The 27,732-nt window shown below is 36.6% G+C and overlaps 1 protein-coding gene and 1 long non-coding RNA gene across 5 annotated transcripts in view; one reads left to right on the forward strand and one right to left on the reverse strand.

Annotated features, from left to right (window-relative positions):
- Positions 1-2,601, reverse strand: part of SMARCAD1 (SNF2 related chromatin remodeling ATPase with DExD box 1) — a 70,810-nt gene extending 68,209 nt beyond the window's left edge. For 3 of the 4 annotated variants that reach the window (XR_011377491.1, XM_070045610.1, XM_030865657.2), the window contains exons 1-2: positions 2,475-2,601; positions 1,620-1,858 (exon numbers count right to left, since the gene is read on the reverse strand). Coding sequence is in view for 3 of the 4 variants with exons in the window: in XM_070045610.1 (XP_069901711.1) it covers positions 1,620-1,809 (190 nt within the window). In the remaining variant the exon portion in view is untranslated. Of the gene's footprint in view, positions 1-1,619; positions 1,859-2,140; positions 2,345-2,474 lie in introns of those variants that run through there. The other variant, XM_030865656.2, reaches the window with a different exon arrangement.
- The window catches only part of LOC115858086 (uncharacterized), a 172,436-nt gene continuing 147,000 nt past the window's right edge, over positions 2,297-27,732 (forward strand). The window contains exons 1-2 of the long non-coding RNA XR_009564122.1: positions 2,297-2,734; positions 10,352-10,441. This is a non-coding gene — a long non-coding RNA (uncharacterized lncRNA). The remainder of the gene's footprint in view (positions 2,735-10,351; positions 10,442-27,732) is intronic.

A 27,732-nucleotide genomic window follows, 5' to 3' on the forward strand; every position in this document is an offset into this window, starting at 1 on the left:
ATGATTTCTAAAGACAATCTCAATTTTAAGAGTAATTTACGTATGAAAAGTCCCAATAAAGAAAGATGGAGTGAAGTCTCCTTAGAAAAAAAGAGGAAAGCAGAAAAATACCTTCTGATGAGAAAAAGGATTTACAATTTTCACATTACTAATATTGATAAATAACTAAAACATTTCATTGAATTCCAGTTTATAGAGTGCTTTTATTTTAGAGGTGAAAAAATTGTGGATCTCAGATAATCTAAGTGACTTGTCCAATGTCCCATTTAACTAAAACGAAGAAGCAGAGGCTTCCAAGGACTCAAAATCCCATGCCTACACCCTGGCCTTCCCTGCCCTCTCTAACTACACAAGAAACAGATTAAAATATTTACTGTTAAAATATTAAAGTACCTGGATGTTTAGATATTAACCACAGCACGTTATGCAAACCAAATATCTGTTCAAAGAATGCACACAGGGATGTCACTCCAGTGCTTAAATCCTCCAGTGGTTTGAAATCAGGTAAGCTCAAAACTCTTCAGATAAACAAAGCCTTTCAAAATTTGACTTCTAATTACACCAAAGTATTTTAAAATATTACTCTAATGATAACTTGTAGGGACTCTGCCCTCACTGCTACATTTAAGTAGAAGAGTAGCAAACAAAATGGGGATATCAAAGATGAAGACATATATTACCAATTTTGAAATTTAAAAGCTGCTTGTGAAATACTGAGTTTTGCACTAAAAAAAGGTATTACTGAATTAAACATTAAAATATAACTTGGAATTAGACTGCTTGGATTTGAGCTCTGGTTCTACGAACTTGCTAACAATTTAACCTCCCTGGGGCTCATTTCTGCAAAATGTGATAATAATATCTTATAAGCTTGTTGTACAAATTAAATAAGAGGATGTGAAGCACTCACCGCTATGCCTAAAACACGGTAAAAGATCATATATATTCTAATCACTAACTGTTCGAAGAACACAGATTAAGATGGGAATGCTAATTTCTGACTCCTTCTCAAATCCTACTGTTCCGTAACAATTAGCTGAAGAGGTTAAAAATGGTTCATTCACAATGAAGAATACCAATTATTCATTTGCACTTTGGAGAGCTCCAGGAAGTCAGGTGGTTGGCAAAATTTGTACGTCATCTGCTCTTCATTTGCTCATAGAGGCTGTGTTCAGGCACCCTGAATAAAGTCTAACTCACAGCAGATGATCAATATTTTTTGCAGAAATACTGGAATGAATGTAAACGTCTGGCAATAACATCCTCAAAGTCTATCATAGGACTGACTCACCTAGTTCTTCCTCCCTTAGCTACCACTCTGACCTAAATTCTGATTTTAGCTTCCATCATTGGGCCATAATCTAAGAACTCCCATAAAAGCGGAACAACTATGGAAGGATAATCAGTTGTAGGTACATGGTGCCTTTGGCAGTCCCAAAGCTGTATGTAAAAGGGCATGGTGAAGGACAATGCATCAGTATGTATGACATCAAGCACAAAAATTAGAAGCTCTTCTGCCTTTCTTCTTAAAAAACAAAAAAGAAAACCCCAAAAAACAAACAAACGAAAAAACCTCTCTATCTCTTGATGCTGAATCAATTTGCAACACTGTAACTCACCTGTTTTTTCAGTTATATCTGAATCAGGGGTGCCTGCCCTGCTAACTTCCCCTTCAGCATTCTCCTCTTCAGCACTAAGAGAAATTGGTGAAGAAGGGCCAGGCAGGGAGGGTTGAGGGGTTGCTTCGGGCGCTTCCTCAATCTTATTCCTTTTCTCAAAGCGAAAACGGTCCAGGTTGAAAAGATTCATATTGGTAGAAACCACCACCTCGTGGGGATGGGAGCTTTAAATGAACTATCTGCAGGGAGAAAATAAAAAGAGAAAAAAGAGCCCATGAAATCAATATAAAATACAAAGCCACAGCAGTTCATTCCGAAGGCAATTAAGAGCCCGCAAACATGCCAGTGGCTCAGGATGACTATCATGGCAGCGCCTCATTGTTAGGCCACAACAATCAGGTGGACAGTGGTATCCTTTTAAAATTTTCCATTGCTCTTTTCACTCCCCTTCGTTTCCCACCCCCCCACCCCGCCCCTCCTTCCTCGAACCACACGCTGACCCTCGTGCAACCTCCTCTTACCCCAGCACGCGCAGGCACGTTCCCCACGCTAACCCCCTGCGGGCGGCGCGCCCGCCCACAGTGAGAGGCTCTCTGCACTACGATGCTCCCTGCCTCGAAAAAGGACGTGCCAGGGCCCGTGCCTCGACACTGCGGGGACACAAAGGGGCCAAAGGAGGGGAGCGGCGGAGGCCGTGCTGGCGGGCACCCGCCCGGAAGTTGACGCGGCGCGATCCCAGCTGAGAGGAAGCTGATAGGATCAAGAAAACACAGGGAAGGTTCAGAAGTGGGGAGTGTTCTGCGGCACCTCTTTTAACGCTCGCTCGCTCGGTGTCACTCTTCCCTTGGTACTTACGGTCTTGCAGCCTCGGTGCCCTGTAACAAAGGTTAAAAAGCGAAAATAATTCCTGGCGTGGAGCGACGGTAGCCGGGCCGGGACCTTCTAAAACGGAACAGAGAAGCCTAATGAGCGCGTAGTGATGACGCAACACGCAGCCTAGGCTTTTCTCTTCCTCAGCGACTTGTAAGTGGAAAATGTCTAGGCGCGCGCTGTTGTCATGGTAGCCAATACCCGCCTCTTTGCCCTGGGAGCTTGCTTGCGGCCTGTTTCTTCAGGTTAGCCAGAAAGTTGTTAAATAAAACAATAATAAATAGCACAATGACAATATATAGCCTAATAATAATATTTAATATAATATATGATATATTATAATCTATAATATTTACATAATATGTCGACAGTATAACACCATTGTTCTAAAGCCTTTACGTATAATCTCAAGAAGGCTGTTTTTATAAAATAAGGAAACTGAGGCCAGCAGATGTTAAGTAGTTAATTTGGTAAAGAGGAAAACCCAGGTATGTTGAGCTTCAAAGCGTATGAACTGCCTCCGCACTGTTGGCTGGATTGTTCCTAGAGTGGAATATGACAATTAATTCCGATATCTTAATGGAAATATTACGTTAAGAATATTTCCTCCCTTTCTTCTAATATTAAACAGGCAATTTTCTGAGTCGTAATTTGATCCACTGGTTGGCATTTACCTTGAAGAAGAATTACTACAAGTCATTATTCTGCCAAATACATTGGTCACTGTAAACTCAAATTAGCACTCTGTTTATAAATCAGTGTTTTGAATTGCAGAACACGAACCCACAATTTTATCACATGTGGGCACTATTATAAAATTAAATGTATAGGCCCATAAAATTCAGGGTCAACGACTGAACAATTGGGATTTCCATTGTACCTATCTTTAATATCCCATGAAATGCCCTAGATTTATGCATGCATGTTAAATTATGTGATCAAAGATTACATCAACTTATAAATAGTAAAGTATTTTTGGTGTTGAAAAATATTTGCTTTAAGATCTACTCCCTTAGCCACTTTCAAATATGCAATACAGTATGATTAACTGTAGTCACCATGCTGTACGTGTAATAGAAAAAAAGGAATATTTGCTTTATATTCAGAAAGATCTAGCATTGAAAATGGATTCCATTAGCTGAATGACTTTGAGCAAATTGTATATAACATCTCTAAGTCTCACTTTCCCCATCTTTTAATTGTGGTTGATGATACTGTTGACCTCTTAGGGCAATTTTCTGCAGCAGTCCTAACTCCTTGACATTTTGTAGAGCTGGGACAAGAGTGGAAATGGAGACCCACATACCATATATCTAAATATTGAAACATTATAAATACAAGAGCTAACAAAATGTAAAATTATAATATGTTCGTTCTATCATCCTATTTTGAAAATGATCTGGAAAGCAAGGCTGAATTTAGAATTCCTATGTGTCAGAATGTGGGAGATTCAAAGAGCATTGGTCGGCACATGTATCCTGCCTTCCCTGTGTCACCTCCTCCCACTTAGTTTGATACCATTGGAGGCCTTGTGTTCATGCATATGGACACCCACCTCAAATGTCCAAGTCTGACCCTGCCTAGGGTTGGCATATTTTTAAAAATGTATGCTGTGTTAAATTTGAATTTTAGATAAACAACGAATACTTTTTTAGTATAATTATGTCCCATGCAATACTTGGAACTTATTCATACTAAACAGTTATGTGTTGTTTGTCTGAAATTCAAATTTAACAAAGTACCCTGTATTAAATTTGGCAAACCTACTCCCACCCCACTGCTCCATCACCTCTCTGACCTAGGGGCCTTTTTGCTGGGTCTAAGGATATAGATACTAGACGCACTATTGGCCCTCAGCAGAAAAGACCTGGGGAAAAAATCACTGTTAGCCATTTTGGAGCCTTATGAGCAGAGAATTTTGAGAGCCAGGTACTCAAAAGCATTCCCCCCTGCGTCAGGAACTGACTTTATTATTTTAAGGAATAAAATATTCATTAGGTATGTGACTTTTGCTGAAGTTTTTGGTTCATTCTCACTGACAATGCTCATGACTATTTAATTATTTTTTTATGTTTATTTTTTGTTTTTTTAAAACTTTTTAAAATTTTTAATTGAAGTATTGTTGATTTATAATGTGCATTAGTTTCTGGTGTACAGCAAAGTGGTTCAGTTATACGTATGTGTGTGTGTATTTATATATATATATATTCTTTTTCAGATTCTTTTCCCTTATAGGTTATTACAAAATGTGGAGTATAGTTTTCTGTGCTATGCAGTAGGTCCTTGTTGGTTATCTATTTATATGTAGCTTTATATGTGTATATATATATATATATATATAATGAAATATTACTCAGCCATAAAAAAGAATGAAATAATGCCATTTACAGCAACATGGATGGACCTAGAGATTATCATACTAAGTAAAGTAAGCCAGACAGAGAAAGACAAATATCATATGATATCACTTACGTGTGGAATCTAAAAAAAAAAGTGATATGATACAAAAGAACTTATATATGAAACAGATCCACAGATGTAGAAAACAAACTTATGGTTACCAAAGCGGAAAGATAGGGGGAGGGGTAAATTAGGAGTTTGGGATTAACGTATACACACTACTATCAAAAGCATTTTTTAAACATCAAGGCACAGGTTCTGAGTGAACATCTCCCTCACAGATTCCTTGCCCTTTGGGACTGGATGTAGCTGAAAAAGAGCCAAATTGAGCCCTGTAAAGCACTAGGTCCAGTATAGGAAGCGTTCTCTCCCAGTTCTAAGTGTGGGGTGGTTCTGCAGCATTCATTGACCTGGGAGAATTACAATGATGATCCAAGATTGGGAGTTTGATTGATGATGGATCAAAACATTAAGAGAGTATATAACAAAGTAACACAGACTGCCATAACGAAGTACCACAGAAAGGGTTGCTTGCACAGCAGAAGTTTATTTTCTTACAGCTCTGAAGGCTAGAAGTCCAGTTTCAAGGTGTTGGCAGTGTTGGTTTCTTCTGAAGATCATGAGGGAAGGATCTGCTCTAAGCCTCTCACTTTGGCTTATAGATGGCTGTCTTCTCCCCAACTTTACATAGTCTTCCGTCTGTACTTGTCTGTGTACAAGTTTCCTTTTTTAAGAAAAGGACACATCCTATTGGATTAGGGCCCACTTAATGACCATACTTTAACTTAATTACCTTTAGATAGGTTTAAAAAGCCTATCTCCAAGTGTAGTCACATTATGAGATACTGGGGGTTAGAATTTCAACATATGAATTTGGTGTGGGGGGAGGGGGATGGAGAAACAATGTATCTCGTAACAGGCACAAGAGAGTGGAAGGACTCTCTATTTGGACCTGAAATCTTCTAGAATGATAGCAGGAGTTGGGGCTGAAAAACAGTCCTCTGATTTTTCTTCCTTCTGACCCTAAATATGGTCATTCTCCAAAGTTCAGTCCTTGGTCCTCTGCCTGTCTCACTCTGCTCTTTCCCAGAGTGGTCTGATTATGGTGGTGACTAATTTGTCAAATCTTACTCAAATATAGACTTAAAAGAAGTTAATCTTACTGTTTATAAATTATAACTCCGTAAACATAACAATTTAAAAAAAGTGACTGTAAACATTTAATTATTGATATGGAAGAAAAATTTGAAAACCACCTTCTCTCCTAGAATGCATAGGGAAAAAAACAAAGAGATGAAATCAATAAGATTTAAAGAAGTGATAAATACAGGAGTCAGAAGACTGAGAAACAACCTTTGATTAATTAATATAATCAAAGAAAATGTCCAGAATAAATAATGAAAACTATAATAGAAAATGTTCAGGAGTTTTCATTAGTCTGCAAGTGAAAGAGTGCATTGGGTTCAAGACAGCAGCAATTAAAAGAGACTATCTACTAAAAATATCCTAAAGAATTATTTTTTAATTTCAAGAATTAAAAACAACGTCTTGCAAGCATTTTTTTTCCACCATAAAACCCCCTACAGCCTACAAAGGGACAAAAAAAAATCAGTCAAAAACTTGTTCGTTAAACTAAATGCCTGAAGGTAATTATGCAATATCTACAAAGATTTGAGGGAAAAGATTGGGACTCAGTAATTTTCTAGATCTCATATATATTATTAATTTATGCAAGAAAAAAATTTCAAATTTTATTTCTTGGGAATACATCTTCCTTAAAATGTTCCTAAAGACATAAATCCAGCTGACAGGGTAAAAAAATGAAGGTTTCAAGAATGGACAATTCATGGTGTAAAAGTATTCTGTTAAGACTAAAGATAGTTAGGACTTAATAATTATAAATATGGTGTACTAGTCCACTTTTTGTTGCATAACCCCTACAAAATTTTAGTTGCATAAAACAATAAGCTTGATTGGCTAATGTGGCTCAACTTCAGGCTACAATAACTGTTTGCACATAGTACATACTCAGTAAATACTTGTTGAGTGAGTTAAAGATATTAATAACTAGACCAAATGTCTAAGCATACAGATAACGAGAAATAAATTTTAAAATAAGCTGAGTATCTTCAAAATGATACATGCTATGGAAGAACAACATGAACCAGAGTTTACAAATCTCAGGAAAGAGGTGACATACCTCAAGAAAGGAAGAGAAGTAAAAGAAAAAAAAAATTAGAAAGGTAGATTAAACTGGTTGTATCACGTAGATAAACAACATAACAGATAATGCCTTAAGAGAAATAGAGGGTGAAAAGGATTAAAAAAATTAAAACTAAAAATATAAAGGCAAAGATATTTCAAGAGAAAATAATAAATATTGAAGATAAACAAAGAAGATCCAACATAATTATAATTGAAGTCACTACAGAAGGAAGCCAAAGCAAAGGTGTGGAAGAAATAACTCAAAACTATAATTCAAAAAACATTTCCTGAAAATTACAAGGATTTGAAACTATGTATTGAAAGAGTACATCATTTACCTAAGAATATCAACCCGATGGCCAACACCAAGACGTATTCTAGTAAAATTTAGACTTTAAAGAAAAATTTTAAATATTCCTTGAACATTTAGACAGAAGCAAGCAAGTGACCTATAAGGGAAAGAAAATTATATTATAGACACACTTTTAACAGCAAGTCTTCATGCCAGAAGAAAATGGAATATTGTATTTAGGATGCTCATGGAAATAAAATGTGACCCAAGAATTTTATATTCAGCAAAAGTGCCTTTCAAATATAAAGACACAGGTAAGCTATCAACGTCATGCCAGAACTCTGTGGATATTGCTCTCTTGAGCACTCCTGAAGAATCTACTAGAAAATGAGCTTCATAAAACCAAACTGTCAATAGAGACAATGAAGTGAGGACAGATATCAAGCACTAACTACATGGTTATTTATAGAACAAAGACAATATGAAGTTTCAAAGGCAAAGAGTATAGTATTTAATGGCTGTATGATCTGTCAATGCATACCTCTTAAAATGGGGAGAGAATGGTAGGAACATATGAAAAAAATACTTTCTTAGCTTTTTAGTAATTGTATTGCAGTAAGTGTATTAGTATTAGACTGTTATGTGTATATTATTGGGCAAAGCAAATGAATAACTCTATCATTTCTTGTTTCTTTGAGAACCAGAATCCTCAAGTAGAAGAAAGGAGCTAAATGTGTTAGAGGTTAGAGTGCAAATCCTAGAGTGCAGAGTGGTCCTTTATTTGAACTGAAAATATCTGTAGGAACTTATGAGGTTTGATACACACTATATATATATAAATGCATTGTATGTGGGTTTCCTATTTGTGTTCACTGGAAAGGCCTAGGAACTGATTAGGCTAACACATATCCCTACCTCCAAGACTGTGGTCTTGAAATATCATTTACCACTAAAGGAAACCAGGACTTTTTGAAAAAAGGGACAGATTCCAGTCTGGGAGAGGAAATGTACAGAATGAGCCTGGAATGTCTTCATATACCAAAAAGCAAGGAAATTATCAAAGACCACTAACATCATGTCGAAAAGATTCAAGAGTCAACTTGAAGAGGCTCCTACTACAGGCCAAAGATGGTGCAATTTGAACTTCAATAAGATATAAAAATTGCAATTATTTGAAAGCCATTAAATATGTTTAAATCTATGAGTTTTTCTGATATTAAAAAATACTGGTTATCTTTAGAGAAAGAAAGGAGACAATTATCATGAAAACTAAAAAGTATGGGAAAAGAATCATGCTTTCATCCTGCCTTTTCTCTATAAAGGTCTCTACTAAGTAATCAAATAATGATTGAAGGAAAGTGTCTCTTTATGAAAGTATTCGAAATAGTAAATGAGAAAGAAATGATAAAATTGAATCACTGCGTAAGCCTGGCCGAAATTTCCGACCTACAAAATCATAAGATATAATAAAATGGCTAACCACTAAATCTGGGGGTGGATTTGTTATGCAGTAATAGATAACTGGAACATATCCAAGCATTTTCCTACATTTTTGTCTCAAATGTACTGATTCTCTCAGTTAGAACTAAAAGATTCCTTATTTTCCCTTCTTAAAATATCAAGACTCAGAAACTGTCTAGAAATCATAGGCTCATTTCTTATTCATCTCAAGTTTGGAGTAGCTGAGTCCAAAAGTCAACACTTGATAGATTTTGTTTACGTGTTGTCACATTTTTCTCTCTGCGTTCTTTGCCAGAAGAATTATTTCCCACAGTAGTATATAATTCTTCTTTCTCAGTAATGTAAATGAGATTAGAGGCACCTCTTCTTTAGAAATATATACTTAGTCATAGAAAGGCATTATCATTTCTAGTTTGTATTAAAATGCTTTTTTTTTTTTGGGGGGGAGGGATAAAATACGGATCTTATTTGGTTTCATCTTAACTGCTTTCGTTCTATCTACATTTTATTGCCCACTCATTGCTCCATGTCAGTTCAATTCTATTCTATTTGAACTTGAGATATACACGCAATATAATGCTAGGCACTTTCACTCAAAAACATTTTCCGATCTTGTCACCAGCTAAATTCTCTTCTTACGGATTTCAGGTTTCCTGTAATGAGTTAGGGATTTTAAACTCCTATTTTTTTTTTACAACTTTATTGGAGTATAATTGCTTTACAATGGTGTGCTAGTTTCTGCTTTATAACAAAGTGAATCAGTTATACATATACATATGTTCCCATATCTTCTCCCTCTTGCGTCTCCCTCCTTTCCACCCTCTCTATCCCACCCCTCTAGGTGGTCACAAAGCACCGAGCTGATCTCCCTGTGCTATGCGGCTGCTTCCCACTAAAATGCTTTTTATGATTCAACATGGTAGTTAAGATAAAGTTCCTAGAATACAGACCATAAAATAAAATTTTGTCAGCAGGACTACTCAAATGTGGTGACTAAGATGTCGGAAATAAATTATCGCTTCAGGGGTCCCTATGGGAATAGAATTTACCTTTTATATTGTTTTGTCTTTTTTTTGTTGTTGTTTACTTTGGTCGTGCTGTGTGGCATGCAGGATCTTAGTTACCGACCAGGGATAGAATCTGTGCCCCCTGCAGTGGAAGCGAAGAGTCTTAACCACTGGACCACCAGGGAAGTCCCAGTATTCACCTTTTAAATTAAAATAAATATTTTTGTAGGGCTGCTGTGATGGTTAATCTTATGTGTCAGTTTGACTGGGCTAAAGATGCTCAGATAGCTGGTAAAACATTATTTCTGGGTGTGTCTGTGAGGGTCTTTCTGGAAGAAATTAGCATTTGAATTGGTAGACTGAGTAATGAAAATTGCCCTTGGCAATCATCCAATCCATTGAAGGTCTGCACCGAACAAAATGGTGGAAGAAAGGCCAATTCACTGTCTGCTTGAACTAGGACGTCCATCCTTTCTTTCTTTCTCACCTGTTCTCAGGCCTTCAGACTTGGGTCTTGGACTGGAACCACACCACCGGCTTTCCTGGACTTCCAGCTTGCAGAGGGACTTCTCAGCCTCCAAAATTGAGTGAGTCAATCTCTCATAGTAAATCTCTTCCTGTATACTTATATGTATATCCTATCGTTTCTGTTTCTTCATGGAACTCTGACTAATACAGCTGCCAAAATCCTGTTAATTACTTGTTAGTTTTGAAATGGGCTCAGTGAAAATGTTTGCTACAATCTTCACATTTCTTCATTAAATAGGAGGAAAGGCTTTGTTGGAATTTTTTTTTCTTTATATTTACCAAAATAAAACTATGAAGCAATTTGAGGAAGGAGCAACCCTTCCAAATTTGAATTGAATTGAATAAGAAGCCAAACAGGGCTTCCCTGGTGGCGCAGTGGTTGAGAGTTCGCCTGCCTATGCAGGGGATGCGGGTTTGTGCCCCGGTCCCAGAGGATCCCGCATGCCGCGGAGCGGCTAGGCCCGTGAGTCGTGGCCGCTGGGCCTGCGCGTCCGAAGTCTGCTGCTCCGCGGCGGGAGAGGCCACGGCAGTGAGAGGCCCGCGTACCAAAAAGAAAAAAAAAAAAAAAGAAAGAAACCAAACAAAATAATAAACAGCAACAGCGATTAAAAATGGGATTTGCAAACCTGATATCTTAAAAACGTAAACCACACCTGGTTGGTAATGGAAACTTGTGTAAATTAACCTCCCACATGCAAATATGAAACGGAAAAGACAAGATGCCAAGTCATAAAACTAAATATATTTTTCTTCCTTGGTAACAGGAAAATAACACAAATATTACCACTTTGTAAGCAAATACTTCTTTTCCTAGATTAATCATTCTTAATTTGGGGAGGTGAAGGGGATGGTAATGAACCTCTTTTGAGAATCTGAGTTTTTAAAAACTATGGAATGCCTTCCAGAAAGCTGCATATGCACACGATGGATTGTACGTAATTTCAGGAGGTTCATGGACACCCTAGTACTCTGTGGTCTTCACATTAGGAAATTCTGTCAAAGAGGTCCTCAATCCTAATAACTCTGGAGGAATCCATGGTGATACCATCCCTGTATGTGCCTTTTAGAACATAAAACCTCTAGTAACTGCCGTTACCAATTTAGGGGATTAAAAATATTGAGCATTTTCACCTTTTTGATAATTACCTGCTATATTTTGTTAACTATCGTAATTGTTTTTCTGGAAAAAGGTAGGATTTAAATTCTAAATAAAGTACATAATGCTTGCTTTTCAGTAACTTCCCATTAAGGAGCAAAGCTCATGTTGTAACTTTTCCTTACTTGATTATTTTCATCCTAATTTCTTCCTCTTCTTTTTTCTACTTATGCATGTCTTAGAACTGTCAGGATACTCTCAACTGGAAATTGAGTTCACACACACATACACACAAGACCTTACTTTTTCTGCCAGTGTCCTTGCAATTCAATTTCTTCACAGCACTCTATAACTGTTTTGTTGTTGTCCATACCCACAGTGTCAGGATGGTGCTTGATACTTTGAATCATTCAACTCACACATCCAAGTCCAAATTTTACCATATTTGTACTTGCAGCATCTCATTTTTATTGTAGTAATTCTTACCTGGAAATTATCCTTTTATATCTGCCACTCTGCAGATGTCATGTCTCACAGTGTATTTAAGTCATACTAGATCATTGTAATCAATCCTGTACATATATTTTTTTCTTCTTGGATTGGTCTTTACAAAGAGATTCCCCCCCAAAAAAAGTTCTTTCCTTCAACCACTTCAAACTCAATAAACATTAAACATAATTCAAAATTCTTCTTACTGCCACATCTACTTGGACTTAGTCAAAACATAGTTCTGGGAATAGATTACATGTTAATGTTTTACATTTTTGGGCAGTGTATGTTGTCTGTGGACTGTTCCTACTTAGGTATTTGATAATATTATAAATGCCTTACATCATACATGTCTGTATTCTTGAAAGTAGAAACTTTACTGAACCAAAAACATGGGCTTCAATAAATAGTCATGGATGATAGATTTATAGTCAGATATAATGGGGAAGATGAACTCTTCATAAGAAAGTAATAAAAATTACAAAGTCATTGTGAAATTAAAGACACCTGGATTCAAATCCCATCTCTTTTGTTTACTAGCGGTGTGATATTCTCTCAATTTCCTTATCTGTTATATAGAGAAAATAGTACCCACACCAGAGGATTTCTGTGGATTAAATTTGAAATAATCCATGCTTAGGGCAGGAGCTGGCCAATAGTTAATACCAAGTAAATATTTATTATTTTTAGAGTGGAATTCATCTTACCTAATGGCTTAGGCTTCCAGTAAGCAAATTATGTGAAAGATAACTTTTAATTAAAATTATCCTTATAAATTCTATAAATTAGTCATAAATTATAGTGTACATAGATTTGTATATACTACATAACTCCCAGTAATTAATTAATCATTATTGTGTGCCTACTCTGTACCAAAGGACTATGAGAGGTGCTAGGAAATATGAGAATGAACAAGACTGATGTGATTCTTATATTTTTTCAGATAGCTTAAAGTCTGTCAGTGAGATAATTAACCATGAATTACAAAGTAGTATAGTATATGCTATGATAGTGAAAGTAAAGTATACAGTGCTAGAGGGGCTCTTATGATTTGTTGGAGAAAGCTAGGGAGAAGGTGACAGCTGAGTCCTGAAGGATGAGTACAAAAAACCAGTAAAGGAGATAAAGTGGTGACAAGGAGGGGAAAGGCTGAAGTCCTTTAGAGATCATATAAAGGAGTATGTACTTAATCCCCAGGGCAGAAGAAAGGATCAAAGGTTTTTAAGCAGTTGCAGTTAAGAAAGTTGACTCTGGTGTTTATAAACATTGAGCTGGAGTGCAGCAAGAATGAAGGCCTATCTTTACAAAAGAATGACCGCTAATAAATGTAGAGGAACGATAAAATTGTTAAACCACTACTTTGCAGACTTAAAATAATAATGTAGGCAAGAATCATTAATGGATGATGGCAAAATGAATGGGTGAAAGGTTGGTGAGGAATAGGATAGTCACAAGGTATTCAAGTTTTCATCCCACAGGTGATTTGCTAATTACAAAGGGAAGTTTGTATCCTTACAATGCAGAGATCTGGTGAACTTGACATTATGTGCCTCTTGACATAATGCAGTTAGTTGTAATGGGCTGCTGAATTGTGTCTCCCAAAAATTCATAGGTTGACATCCTAACCGCTGGTATCTCAGAATGTTACTATATTTGGAGATAGGAATTTTAAAGATGTAATTAAGATAAAATGAAGTCATATGGGTGGACCCTAGACCAAGGAAGTGATGGTGGAGGTGGAGAAAACAGGATGGATTTTGAAACAAAATTATAAAATATAATTGGCAGGATTTGTTGAAAGTTGGAGATGTAGTGGGCATTGCTGGTGGCAGGGGGAGGAGAATTCTGGGATAAACAATTACATTGATGTTGGTTTCCCTGAGATAGGGAACAAAGGAGGAGGAACTAGTTTGGGGGAAATGATGACATCAACTTTGGATAATGACAGCCATCGATCAGGATTTCTGGACCCACAAAGCTGTCATGATAACCACATCATGGTATAGACCTGCTTGAAAGGCCACTCATTTTTCCCTAGATGACATTTTAATGTAGTTCATAATTAATTATAAAATCAAGAACTATGCCAGGCACTTAAAATTACATTATACTTAACAATCATCACATAGTCCAATTAAGTAATTATTTGGCGTATTTTTTCTTTGAGCCTTAGTTCCTCACTGTAAAACAGGGATAATACTTAGTCATGTTATAACAAATGTGAGGAAGCAGAAATTGTGTTGTATCCCAGGTGCCTACTATAATGGTCATGTTTATAATAAATGCTTAATAAATATATGTCAAATTGAACACAAATCTGAAATTTCCCAATGTTCACTCCTCATTCTACCAGTAGACAAGCTTGTGCTATGACCAGTTACAATAAAGTTACTGATTTTTTCAGACTGTAAGTAAGAATTCAGGATAAAAATTGTGGAACATATTAAGATATATCAATTAATTTAATCTTGATTACATTCATGAAGATGTTATTTTTGCATCTTATAAATGAAGAATTTGGGAAAGATGAAATGGAAGTGACCTAGACCGTCTTTGCTGGTAAGAGGCAGAAGTAAGACTGGAAAACAGACATGGGCTGTTTTCTACTGCCCCACAGGTGCCGTAGAAAATGCTAAGTTAAAAATCTGAGCAAGAATAAATGAAACAACTGTGAATTTTATGTGATCCTAGACATTGCCCCAACTCATGTACAATGACACTCTACCCAGGTTTCATGTTTCACTTTTAATTTTAGGTTTGTGCCTTTTCTGAGCAGAGAAATTCATGAGGGGTGAGATGGATGCTGTGTGTACACACCTGTATAGACACACACCACCTTTCACTGGTGATTAGAAGTAATAAATGTTTAAATTTATGTTCTAAGACAAATTTAAACTTAAGTCCTTATAGAGGGAAAGATAGGTTAGTAATCCATCACAACTCTACTCAAAATCAGTTTAATTTGTTGTCAGTTACCACCATTTTAAAGGTATTTAAGGGTAACTCTCTAGATAGATACATAATCTTAAAACACGTATAAAAAGATCAGAAATCTAATGTGATAAAATACAGCATAGATAAAATATTTTATACATTTTATAAGTTCAGAGTTTGGCTCCATTTGAAATTTGTATAGCACACCTGGTTTCTCCTCTTAATATCAATATAAGATACTTCTGAGACTGATTGGAAAAGCATTTTTGAGTTAGTGTACTAGGAAGGATTACTTTATTTTTATGATTTGTGAATGACTTGCACTATATAAGAATCAATAGCAAAGTTGTCTTTGAATGACAGAATTGACCAGTCACTTTTCTCTTTAGGCAAATTAGATAGAATAACTTAAGGAATTCCTAGAAGTGCCTCTGTTCAGAAATCTAATTGTCTTACCTATAATGCCCACCGTTCAGGTTTTATTTGTGCTAAGCATTGGCCTGGTTTAAGATGGTGCTTAAAAAAAGTAAGTACCCCTAGAAAGGAAATTAAATCTCAGGTAAATGCGTTATTGTGTTTGTCATTCATTCATGTTCACTGTCTTATTCCTGTATCATTTTTTAGAATGCATGTTTATTGAGGTATAATTTACATACAGTGAAATTCACTCCTTTTAGGTGTATTGTTTGATGAGTTTTGACAAATATATGTGGTCATATAACCACCACCACCACTAAGATATACATTTTCATCACCCCCAGAAGCTCCCTCTTGTCTTCCTGTTATCAGTCTTCACCCTCCTTCCCCAGGCCCTGCCAGCCACTGACTTAATTTCTCTCTCAATAATATTATGTTTTATAAGCTACTTAACAATACCTGGTGCTAGGGATACAGAGGCAGTAAGATCCCGTCCCTGCAGCAAAAGATCTTGTCAAGTGGTGGAGACAGGCTTGTCAACAGAATATTACCACAGGGTGAATGTATTACAAATATGCCAATGACATAGTTTGGTGGCACAGAAGACATACAGCTAACTTTGTGGATACTGGAAAATGCTACATTAAGGAGATGATAACTGAGTTGGGTCCTGAAAGGATGAGTTGGAATAGGGCAAACAAAGAAGATGGGATAAGACTTCATGACCGGAAGCAATAGCTGCACATAGGCACTAAATTATGCACATTTCTGTGTCTTCTGAAAAGGGGGTGAAGATAAGTGTGGCTGACAAAGATCTGTTCAAGGTGTGCGTAAGGGTCAACATTCTAATCCTCCTGCTTTTGTACCCCAGCTTCAGGCATCCCTTTCCAGGATGCCTGAGTTAATGAAATAATCTATCATTAACACTTTGTCAGTGGTTGTTTCTGCCATATGTTGTTAAAGTTTAAATTTGACTTTAAATTACATAGTGAAAGCCTTGAGTTTGAATCATCAGCAAACCAGTAAGGAGGTTAACTGAATTTGCAGCGTTTGAGTTTGAGACAGTTTTTGTATTGGAGAACATTTCTTGCTTTTACAAAAATCATACCTGAAGACCACTTTTATGTAACAACAAGAAGTCTTAACTTGGTGTCAATTTATTCTTCCTGTCTTCCTTTCCCCCACTTATTTCCTGTTTTAGTTAGGAATGCTTTTGCTGTAAGAAGCAGAGAAACTAACATGGCTTCAATCATAAGGCCATTTATTGTTTTCCTTACAAGAAGTCTGCTAGTTGTTGGTCTCAGAAGTGGTCAAAATATCGTCAAGGACCCAGATTTTCCTAACTTCTTCTCCAACATTCTTAGGATTTCATCCACATATTATCATCTTATGGTTGTTTGTCAGAGGGCTACACAATTCCAAACACCACATCCACATTTACAGCAAGAAGAGAAGGGGCAGTGCAGTGAGCTCTCTTTTTTCACTTACCTCCTTATTAGAAAGCCACTCAGAAGATTGCCCTGATCAGTTGATTGAACAGAACTGGGTCACATGTCTACCCTTAGATCAAAGGGAGGCCTGGAAAATGAGAATCTGCTTTTCCTAGCTCTGTAGTAGAAAGTGACAAAGAAAAGGGGGGTGGGGGGACTAGAAATGCTTTTACATTGCCAGTCAACAGTATTTGCCACGCATCCCAACAGTCTTTTGATTCCTATTTAGTATAGGAAATTACTACCCTTAAATTCAAGAATTTTGGGTGTTCTGTCTGCAATATCTCTTCTGCTCCCATACCTTCCTATCAAAATCATTAGATTCTTCAACACCATTTCAGATGCCACACTTATTAGCCTCAGTTGGATAATATCCCTCACATCTTTAATTCCTCCTGTTTTATTTATTTATTTAAAAATATTTATTTATTTATTTGGCTGTGCTGTGTCTTAGTTGCAGCACGTGGGATCTAGTTCCCTGAGCAGGGATCAAACCCCGGCCCCCTGCATTGGGAGCGCGGAGTCTTACCCACTGGACCCCCAGGGAAGTCCCTCCTCCTCCTACTTTAACCCCAAAACCTGGTCTGCCAGTCTCCAATCCATTCTCCAGAAATATCACATCAGCTTTACACACTTATGTGGCTCTCCATTGCTACAGGAAATGGTACAACATCTTTAACATGGTTCGTAAGATTCTGTGTTCTGGCCCTTGACCTTTGAGTTCCTCTCCAATCTCATCTTCAGCCAAGACCCTCCTGTCCTCACTGCAGTCATCCTGAACTTTCAGTTCCTCCTATGCACCGTTCTCCCTCTCCGTTCCTAGCCTTTACACAAACTGTTCTCTTGCCCTAAAAAACTGTTCCTTGCATTCTGGTGATGTCTCGACCCACGTCATTTAGCTGACTGACTTTCATGCCCTCCCTCAATCATTCTCAGTGTTCTTAGATCATACAGTGATTCCCCATCAGATGTCATTATCACACTGTATTATAATTGCTTATATAATTCTCTGTCACTGCTCATAGATTCTAAGCTGCATGTCAGAGCCTGTTGAAGTGTTCTTCGAAATAGATGCTCTATAAATATTTTGGGAACAAAGGAATGAATGACTTGAGCTCAGACTGAAAGTCACCAAGTTTAATTGGATTAAATGACAAATAGTTAAGAAATACATAAATGTACTTTTAACAATTTGATATACAAACACTTTTAATATTGCACTTAGGGTTGAGTTCTGGGATTAAATTATAGGGGGAATGTAGGTATCAAAATGTAATTGGTTAAATGTGAGCTTTTAGTGAAAATTCTGGGAAAGGTGTGTTAACAGCATAATCCCAAATCTATTTTTGCCATATTCAGCCTACATAAGTGAAACTATTTAAGTGTACTTATTTACTTGATGAAGGATTTCAGAAGTGAAGGGAAAAAATCATTATTCCAGCAATGATTTGTCATTACAGGTCTGAACTGCCAGAGGCACCAAGCCACCCAAAATCTATATAGCGTGAGTCACAAACCAAACAGGTCTTACTGTGTCTGAATTCCAGTTCCTAATCATGCAGTTAACTGTGAATGTCACAACATTTTGAGATAAAAGAACTGATTCTGCAAGGGACATTTCATCTCACTCATTTCTGCAACTTAGGAAGGAGAATCATAGAATATAAGGGTACGTTAAAATAACAAAATAATTCGCAATTAATATGTATTCATATTTAAAGAAGCTCTAAGCAATAAAAAATTTAGAATCATTTTAAAATTTATTTTATTTATTTATTTTTGGGTGCGTTGGGTCTTCATTGCTGTGCACAGGCTTTCTCTAGTTGTGGCGAGCAGGGACTACTCTTCGTTGCAGCATGTGGGATTCTCATTGCGGTGGCTTCTCTTGTTTTGGAGCATGAGCTCTAGGTGCACAGGCTTCAATAGTTGTGGCACGCAGGCTCAGTAGTTGTGGCTTGGGGGCTCTAGAGCGCAGGCTCAGTAGTTGTGGCGCACAGGCTTAGTTGCTCCATGGCATGTGGGATCTTCCCCGACCAGGGCTCAAACCCGTGTCCCCTCCATTGGCAAGCGGATTCTTAACTGCTGCACCACCAGGGAAGTCCCTAGGATCATTTTTAAAACAATTTTCTCCTCAAAGCATTTTATATGCCCTATAAGATAAGGAGCAACTGGGCCTATGGATGGATTCTGTTGTGGTGCATGATAGGTACACAAATATTTGACTGGATTGATTGGTTCAAATGGGTATAAGGAAATCTAGTTTCTAATCCCAGCTTGGGCTGCATGAAAGTAGATAAATCACTTAACACTAGACTAATCGATATGTAAATTGTGTGGTATATTAGAAAGTGATCATTGCTTTTGGAAAGAAAAGGGTAAAGCAAGATTGAGGAGATCAGGAGGAGGGGTGGGTGTTTAGGTGAGCGCATATGTTTGGCATATATGAGCCCTCAGTAAAGTACTGTCTACCATTATTATGACTTTGGTTCTTATCTGAAAATGAAAACATTAAGTTGAGTGATTCCTAGTGCTTGAAAAAATATTTGTGTTCCATTTCAGGATTTTGTGGCTAACGGGCTCTGTTGCAGACTTCTAAGTTTTGTAAAGTTATTGTACTTCTATTTGTTGCTTAAGAATTTTTTGTGTTTGTCTTCCTTGTGATTTCTATAAAACAGTATGGCTTTAATAATGTAGGGATTATTTTTAAAATACACTGATTTGTTTAAAACAAACTCAAAATAAAAATTTTAGTGCATTTAAGAAAAAATATGTAACAGTATGAGATAGTAGTTTTTTTGTCAGGCCAGTTTCCTTTGAATCGTATCTTTTTGGTCATTGATTCATGATTGTTTTAAGTTTTTCAACAAATACTGGCGCAGAGCCTCATTCTAACAAATTCCTGTTTGAAATTGACATAGTTATCATTATTGTCTTGGAAACAAACATTTGCAGCACATATGTTAGGACCTGTCCCCAAAGTCTGTTGAACGTCATTAAAAGTACGTGTTCTGCATTGCTGTAAATCGTAAGCTAGAATCCATATGTCAGTCCCAGATGAGTTTCTACCTGAATATTAATTTTTTTAAAAATGAAATAAGGAAGAAAAAAAGAGACATCCTTAAATGTTTAAACCCACTTAACTATCTATAGTAGAGGACCTGAGAAAGGGTGATATATAGCAATCTTACTTGTTTCTATAGCAATCTTACTATTCCTTTGCTTGCACAAGTATTTAGAGTCCAGCAAAGGAAAATATACAATAGTTCAAAATACTCTAATGTTCTAATAATCTTCCACTCTTCATCCTCTTCTATTTATTTTAGCTGATATAAATTATACTTTTATGAGTTCCAGAAGCCTTGGTAGAAAATTTTCAATAACTTAAAATATATGTGTACTATTACCCACACAACAAATTATCCTCCAAACATAGTAGGTTAAAACTACAAACATTTACATTGTTAAGGAATCTGGAAGTGACTTAGCTAAATGATCCTGGCTCAGTATTTCTCATGAGAAAGCAATCAGGTTTTTATCTGAGTCTGTAGTCATTTCAAGACTCAAGTAGGACTGGAGGATCCACTTCCAAACTCGCTGATGTGGTTATTTGCAGGCTTCAGGCCCTTACTAATGAGTCTGGCTATGGTAGCTAGCATCCCCAGAGCAAGTGATCCAAAAAGAGGGAGATGGAAGTGTTTTTTTTGTTTGTTTGTTTGTTTTTTGCGGTACGCGGGCCTCTCACTGTTGTGGCCTCTCCTGTTGCGGAGCACAGGCTCCAGACGCACAGGCTCAGCAGCCATGGCTCACGGGCCCAGCCGCTCTGCAGCATGTGGGATATTCCCGGACCGGGTCACGAACCCACGTCCCCTGCATCGGCAGGCGGATTCTCAACCACTGCGCCACCAGGGAAGCCCTGGAAGTGTTTTTTATAACCTCATATCATTCCTGTCATGCCATCACTTCTGCTGTATTCCATTGGTCCCACAGACTAATCCTAGTACAATGAGAGTATGAGAACCAGGAGGCAGGGATCACTGGGGGTCTTGTTGAATCATCAGCTACATATATATATATGTAGTTTATTAGTTAAATATATGTATATTTTAACCAACAGTTAAATCTACCCAGCTTACTGCCAGATTACAGTCTAATGACTTTATTATACCAAACATTTTTTTGGTGGAGTATTTAGGCAAACAATTACTTCCAGCCATTTTTACTGAGAGACCACCTTTGAATTGGCTTTTCCCTTGCAGAAAGATTATAATACAACTTTGACACACTCATCATTAAATTATCAGAAGAAAACTTTAAAAAATAATCCTGAAGGTGAGAAATAAAGGGATTTTATAATCTTCTAAAGAAATTATAAAGAAATTAAACAAACAAGAAGCTGAAATTAAAGAAATAGTAATAAAACACATACGATAGAAAAAAAATTCCAAATCTTTTCTTTGATGAGACCGTTAAAACAGAACCTGGCCACGGAAAAATGAAAGAAAGCAAAGGTATACAAAGTTAGACATGAAAAGGAGATATTGCCATAGATCAGGAGGTAGAAAAGCATTGAGACCATTATGTGAGACTTCATGGCTACAAATTTGAAAACCTAGAAAAAATGGATTATTTATGGAGACCAATGGTTCTCAAGATGTAGCCCTTCAGTCAGCAGCATTAGTATCACCAAGGAACTTGCTATAAGTAAAATTCTCAGACCCACTAAATCAGAAACCCTGGGAGTAGGATTTAGTAATCTGTGTTTTAACAAGCATGCTGAAGTACAGGAAACACTGAAAAGAACAACCATAAAGGTGATTGGAAAGGTGATTTAAACTCTTACATTAAACAAAGCACCTGGATCATATGAATTCACAGCTGTGTTTTATCTAACCTTTAAAGGATCCATCAATATTTTTATGAACAATTTCTTTTTTTAATATTTAAAAAAATTATTTATTTTATTTTTGGCTACATTGGGTCTTCATTGCTGCGCGCAGGCTTTCTCTAGTTGCAGTGAGCGGGGGCTACTCTTCGTTGTGGTGCACTGGCTTCTCATTGTGGTGGCTTCTCTTGTTGCGGAGCACAGGCTCTAGGCGCGTGGGTGTCAGTGGTTGCAGCACGCGGCTCAGTAGTTGTGGCGCACAGGCTTAGTTGCTCCGCGGCATGTGGGATCTTCCCGGACCAGGGCTCGAACCCGTGTCTGCTGCGTTGGCAGGTGGATTCTTAACCACTGCGCCACCAGGGAAGTCCCCTATGAATAATTTCTAAGCATTAAAAATATATTGGGGCAAAAAAAGAATGATGACAGAGGAGAATGTGATTGGGTGGTCACATAAGGATTTTCAGGAGTGCTGATAATGTTTTATTTCTTGACTTGAGTGGTTAGTAGTTATTTGCTTTTTAATTATTTTTAAACTGAACCTATGTATGCATGTATAGATAGGTTGATTGATAGATAATTTATGTTCTCTTCTGTATGTTTATTTATTCAACCCACATTTATTTAGTGCCTCCCATGTGGCAGACACTGTTCCAGGCACTTGGGATACTTCAATAAACAAAACAATGTTCTCTGTCCTCATGGAGCTTACATTATTGGGGGAAAATATCAAAAAAATAAATACAACAACAAATTATATCATATTAGAAGGTGATAAGTCTATGGAAAAAAGTAAGGTAGAGGAGTTAAGGGGGACAAGGAGGGCTAGGATGAAGGTCTCATTGTTAAAATGAGATTTTATTAAAGACAGGAAGGCAAGGTGGTAAACCATGAGAGTATCAGGGAGAGGCAGAGGGAACAACTAGTAAAAAGCCTTAAATTACAAACATGCCTGATATTTTTAAGGAAGAGCAAGGAGGCCAGCATAACTGGAGCAGAGTGGGTGGCAAGGAGAAAAGAAGTTAGAGAGCTAACCGGACGAGTCATTTAAGTCCTTGGCCACTGTAAAGTTTTTGCTTTTAAACAGAGTATAATAGGGAGAAATTGTAGGATTTGGTTATGAGAAATTATATGATCTGTCTTATGTGTTTAGAAGTATCACTGCAGTACTGAGAATAAACAGAAGGGTAGAAGGATGAAGACCATTTAGGAGGCTTCCATTGCATTAATGACCATTGCAGTAATTTAGGCAAGAGATGTTGGATTGGACCAGGGTTGTAGCAGAGCAGGTGATGAGAAGTAGTTGGATTCCAGATGGATTATAAAAGTATAGCCAACAAAATACCTGGACAGAATGAAAGTGAGGTGTGAGAGAAAGAGAAGAATCAAGGATGCCTCATTGTTTTTGATCTGAGCAACTGAAGTATGGAGTTGCCAGCAACTGAAATGAAGAAGGCTGAGGTGTTTTCGGGGGAGACAAATGTATAGCTTGCAATTAAAAAGTTTACAAAACAGAAATTGAGTCCCAGATGTAGAAAACAAACTTATGGTTACCAAGGGGGAAATTGGGGAGGGATAAATTGGGAGATTAGATTTGACATATGCACACTGCTATATATAAAATAGATAACTAATAAGGACCTACTGTAGAGCATAGGGAGCTCTACTCAGTACTCTACAATAGCCTATATGGGAAAAGAATCGAAAAACAAGGGGATATATGTATATGTACAACTATTCACTTTGCTGTACACCTGAAACTAACACAACACTGTAAATCAACTATACTCCAATAAAAAAGTTAATTAAAAAACAAAAAGTTGACAAAACAGCATATATAATATTATCTATTTTTGTACAATTATAAATGTACATACACACATATTTAGGGAGATGTATGAAGTGATGGGCTCAAAAAAGGCTAATGATAGAAAGGTCTTTAAGTATCATTATGAAATAAAAATGAGAAGGTACAGAATATTAAGTACAGTAGGTTTATGTGTCAACAAAAGGGTGGGGAAAAACAATTTATATTTGTGTTTGCTTGTATGTGCGTGAAATACCTTTGTTAATTTATTGGCACCATTACTTACTTCAAGGAAGGGAAACTGGCCTAAAAGGCCAGGACTAAAAGGCAGATTGTTTTACTGCATACTGTTGTATATCTGCTCAACACTGAACCATGTGCATGTGTTATCTGTTCAGAACTAATTAATTAATGAATATGTAAAAATCTAATTTCCATTGCTGGTGGAAATGAAAGGATGTAGTGTTATATTATTGTTAGAAATGTGAAATTATACAGCTTTTTTTGTATGATGCAGTATGACAACATCAATTATAAATAAAACTACATATACATATTTATTTATTTATTTCAACTTGGTAATTCCACTACTGGGATCTATATTACAGAAACAAAATACCAGTAAGTAAGAACATAGTAAAAGATTGTTTGTTGCAGTATTGAAAATAAGATGACTGCTTGTATGCAAGAAATACAAAATGTAGGAAAGTGTCTCTATAACCCTGTTTTTTAGCAAAACCACACATTCCCACTCATATATGTATGTGTATATTAGTATTGTATGTACATGTTTATATATATTTGCTTGTGATAACATGAGCATTGGAGACAAAAACGGAAGGCCATGTTAATTTGAGAAGGGGGGTGGTTAGAATAGTGGCTAACACATAGACTGTAGAGTCCAACTGCCTGGGTTCAAGTGTGTCCCTGCCACTTAACACCTGTGGACCTTGGACAAGTTACTTTATCATTGATTGTCTCAGTTTCCTTGTTTATTACATCTGGACAATAGTGTCTGCCATGTGAGATTGTTGATACGTATAAAGCATTCTGAACCATTATAATGGTAAATGTGTAAAGTGTTAGGTCTGGAATTACTATTCTATAACGTTGATTTTTGGTGCAAGATAAGGGAAGGATGTGGGGAGAACAGCAAAAACAAAAGCAAAACAGTCAGCATTAGGGAAAAAACCTTGTGAATTTATGATTCAGTTAATGCTTTTCTGTAAAATTGCATATGTGTGTATGTATATACACATAAAAAATGGTTGGGGGCTTCCCTGGTGACGCAGTGGTGGAGAGTCCGCCTGCCAATGCGGGGGACGCGGGTTCGTGCCCAGGTCCGGGAAGATCCCGCATGCCGGGGAGCGGCTGGGCCCGTGAGCCATGGCCGCTGAGCCTGCGCATCCGGAGCCTGTGCTCCGCAACGAGAGAGGCCACAACAGTGAGAGGCCTGCGTACCGCAAAAAAAAAAAAAAAAAATGGTTGGCATTTTCTCTAATAAACATGATTTATAAGAATAATGAGAAAAATAAAAGTAATTTTTATACATTAAAGGTAATTGATATATATTAATATATGTTAAATAGCAGTTGTAGAAGGAAAGGAGTGTGCCACAAAAATCAAAATTCTGGAATGTATGGACAAACTGGAAATGCCTTAGATCCTCACTTTCAGTAATTAGGTGGCTGATTGTGAAGAAAAGGATAGGTTAGTAACGTAGTAGAGTCATTTGATAAGGGTGGGCAGAATATATATATTCCCATTCATTAAAAAATCAGGACTGATCTGAGATTCCTAGTGGGGGTTGGTTGATGGGGTTCTTTTTACTTATTTTTTGTTTTGTGCGGTGAAATGTGTGCTTATATAAGAATATAGCGAAAGGAAATGGGAACTAAATGAGTAAGAGTGAATTTCCTCAACTCAGATCCTGTGATAAAGGCTCATGTTACATTGTATTCAACCATATATAAACTTGTACCTACATATATTAATATACACATACATATATATAGTGGACGTCATGGTTTATCAAAAATGGGTTTATGGAGATATTTACCTGCATTTTGCATTTCTTATCAGAATTACTCCTGGAGTCCTTTCTGTGTCAGTTGCTCTAATTCATTACTTTTAGTGATTGCATAATATTCCATGGTGCATATGTGCCATTATTTCTTTAAAGGAGAGCATTCCACAAAGTGAGAATTTTAAAAAGGGTTGCTCTTACTCTCTGTCCTTGACCCAGTTGCACCTAGAAGCGCTGGCCAAGAGAACTCCCCATGCATATTGACTGCTAGATAACAGATCTCATTATTGCTTTGAGATAGCTCTTTTTCAAGTGGGAAAAACGTCAAATATTTGGAAATAATAGCTGAAGTCCATAGGAATCATGATTGTAAGGATTTTGGAGGTTTCCTGGTTTTGAGAAGTACCTTAAGGAAAAAAACAGCAACAAGCTACTCGATCTTTGTAAAACACAGGCCTTATCTTGTTTTAAAGTTTGAAACTCTTCTAAGACTTCCATTGCCCTTAGAAGATCCAAATTCCTTAAAACAGCTAATTAGGCACTTGAAAACCTTTTTCGTTTTCTCTAGCCATATCTCCTTTGCACTCAATTCTTAAACTATTCTGAACTGTGAGGAAGTTACCTTGGAAGCTTGATGGTGTCACTCATTTCTGAACTTTTTAATATACTTTTTTTCTTTGAACTACCCTACTTATTAATAGCTTCCCTAATTTCTGTTCATTTTTCAAGTCTCAACTTTGACATCTTCTTTGAAATGCCATAGCCTGACTCCTCTACCTGTTGAGGTTTCCCTGCTATGTGCTCCTACAATACCTACACTCTTTTAATTATTCTTTAAATTATACATTTTTCCTGGACTCTTACCTTCCAGAGGTAGTACATTTTTACTGCCTGTCACGTAAGAGCTGCTCAATAAAAATTTGTTGAATGAATAAATGCATTAAAAAGTAAGACTACTAAGAAGAATGGAAATAAAGTTGGCTTGGAAACCTGATTTGGCCCTAGTATGTAGCAGCAAAAAAGCTCCGAGGAGATGAGGAGATGATCTGTCCAAATGGCTGAGGGACATCTTGAAGTTAATGGTTAGGAATCCATGCTGAAGAAAATTTAAAATCTTTGATGAAATGATTCAGCAGTATTTTGTAGTTAAAGTAACCAATAGCTGCAAAATTTTGTAAGTATGGTCCAACCAGAGGTTAAAGTATTAATGTCACATTAAAATATTAGTATAGAGCAAAATTCAATACAATTGGTGTTAAATCAGTTAAATTATAGAAGTACAAGTAACATGAAATAAATTGTAAGGCAGTCTCCATGATAACATGTTTCCAAGAAAAAAGATCAGACTGTATTATATCAAAATATCACAGTATTTTAAAAATAATATTGCTAAATCAATTAGGTATATAACTGATTTACCACCTTCTCATGCTATGATTAATAATTATTATTTTTAATAGAAGATACAGGTTCTGTAATATTTCATTACACATTTTATTAAATTGTTAATTGTCATATTTTTTAATTGTTAGTACATTTTCATCCTCTTAAACATTACATGAATAAAAATTTTCAAAACGTTATCGATATGTAATTCACATTTCATATAATTTAAACATTTAAAGTATACAATTCAGTATTTTTTAGTATATTCACAGGGTTGTGCAGCCATCACCACAATCTACTTTGAGAACATTTTCTTCTGCACTAAAAGAAACCCTGAACCCATTACTTGGCACTTCCCATCCCCTTCCCTCTTTCCTCCAGCCCTATGCAACAACTAATCCATTTTGTGTCTGCCTCTTCAGGACATTTCTTATAAATGGAATCACACAATATGTGTCTGGCTTCTTTCACCTAGCAAATTGTTTTTTAAAAGTTTATCCATACTGTAGTATGTATGAATACTTCATTCTTTTTTATTATCAAATAACAAATTATCAAAAACAAAATATCAAATAATATCTATTGCTTGGTTATACCATATTTTATTTATCCATTCATCAATTGTTGGACTGAATATACTTTAAAAAGCATGTTTGAGTAAATTACCCTAATCATTAGGTACTGTAAGAGCAGATCCATCTACACTATGGAATTATAACAAAAGCAATTGATTACCAAAATATCCTCTGACCTATGTTGGTTCAAAAGAGTTTGTGTAATAAAAATTTCTAGGAAGAATACTTTTCTCAACAAAATCTAGGATTCT

Source organism: Globicephala melas, chromosome 5 (genome assembly GCF_963455315.2).
Source record: "Globicephala melas chromosome 5, mGloMel1.2, whole genome shotgun sequence".
In the NCBI taxonomy this organism is placed as follows: Eukaryota; Metazoa; Chordata; class Mammalia; order Artiodactyla; family Delphinidae; genus Globicephala; species Globicephala melas.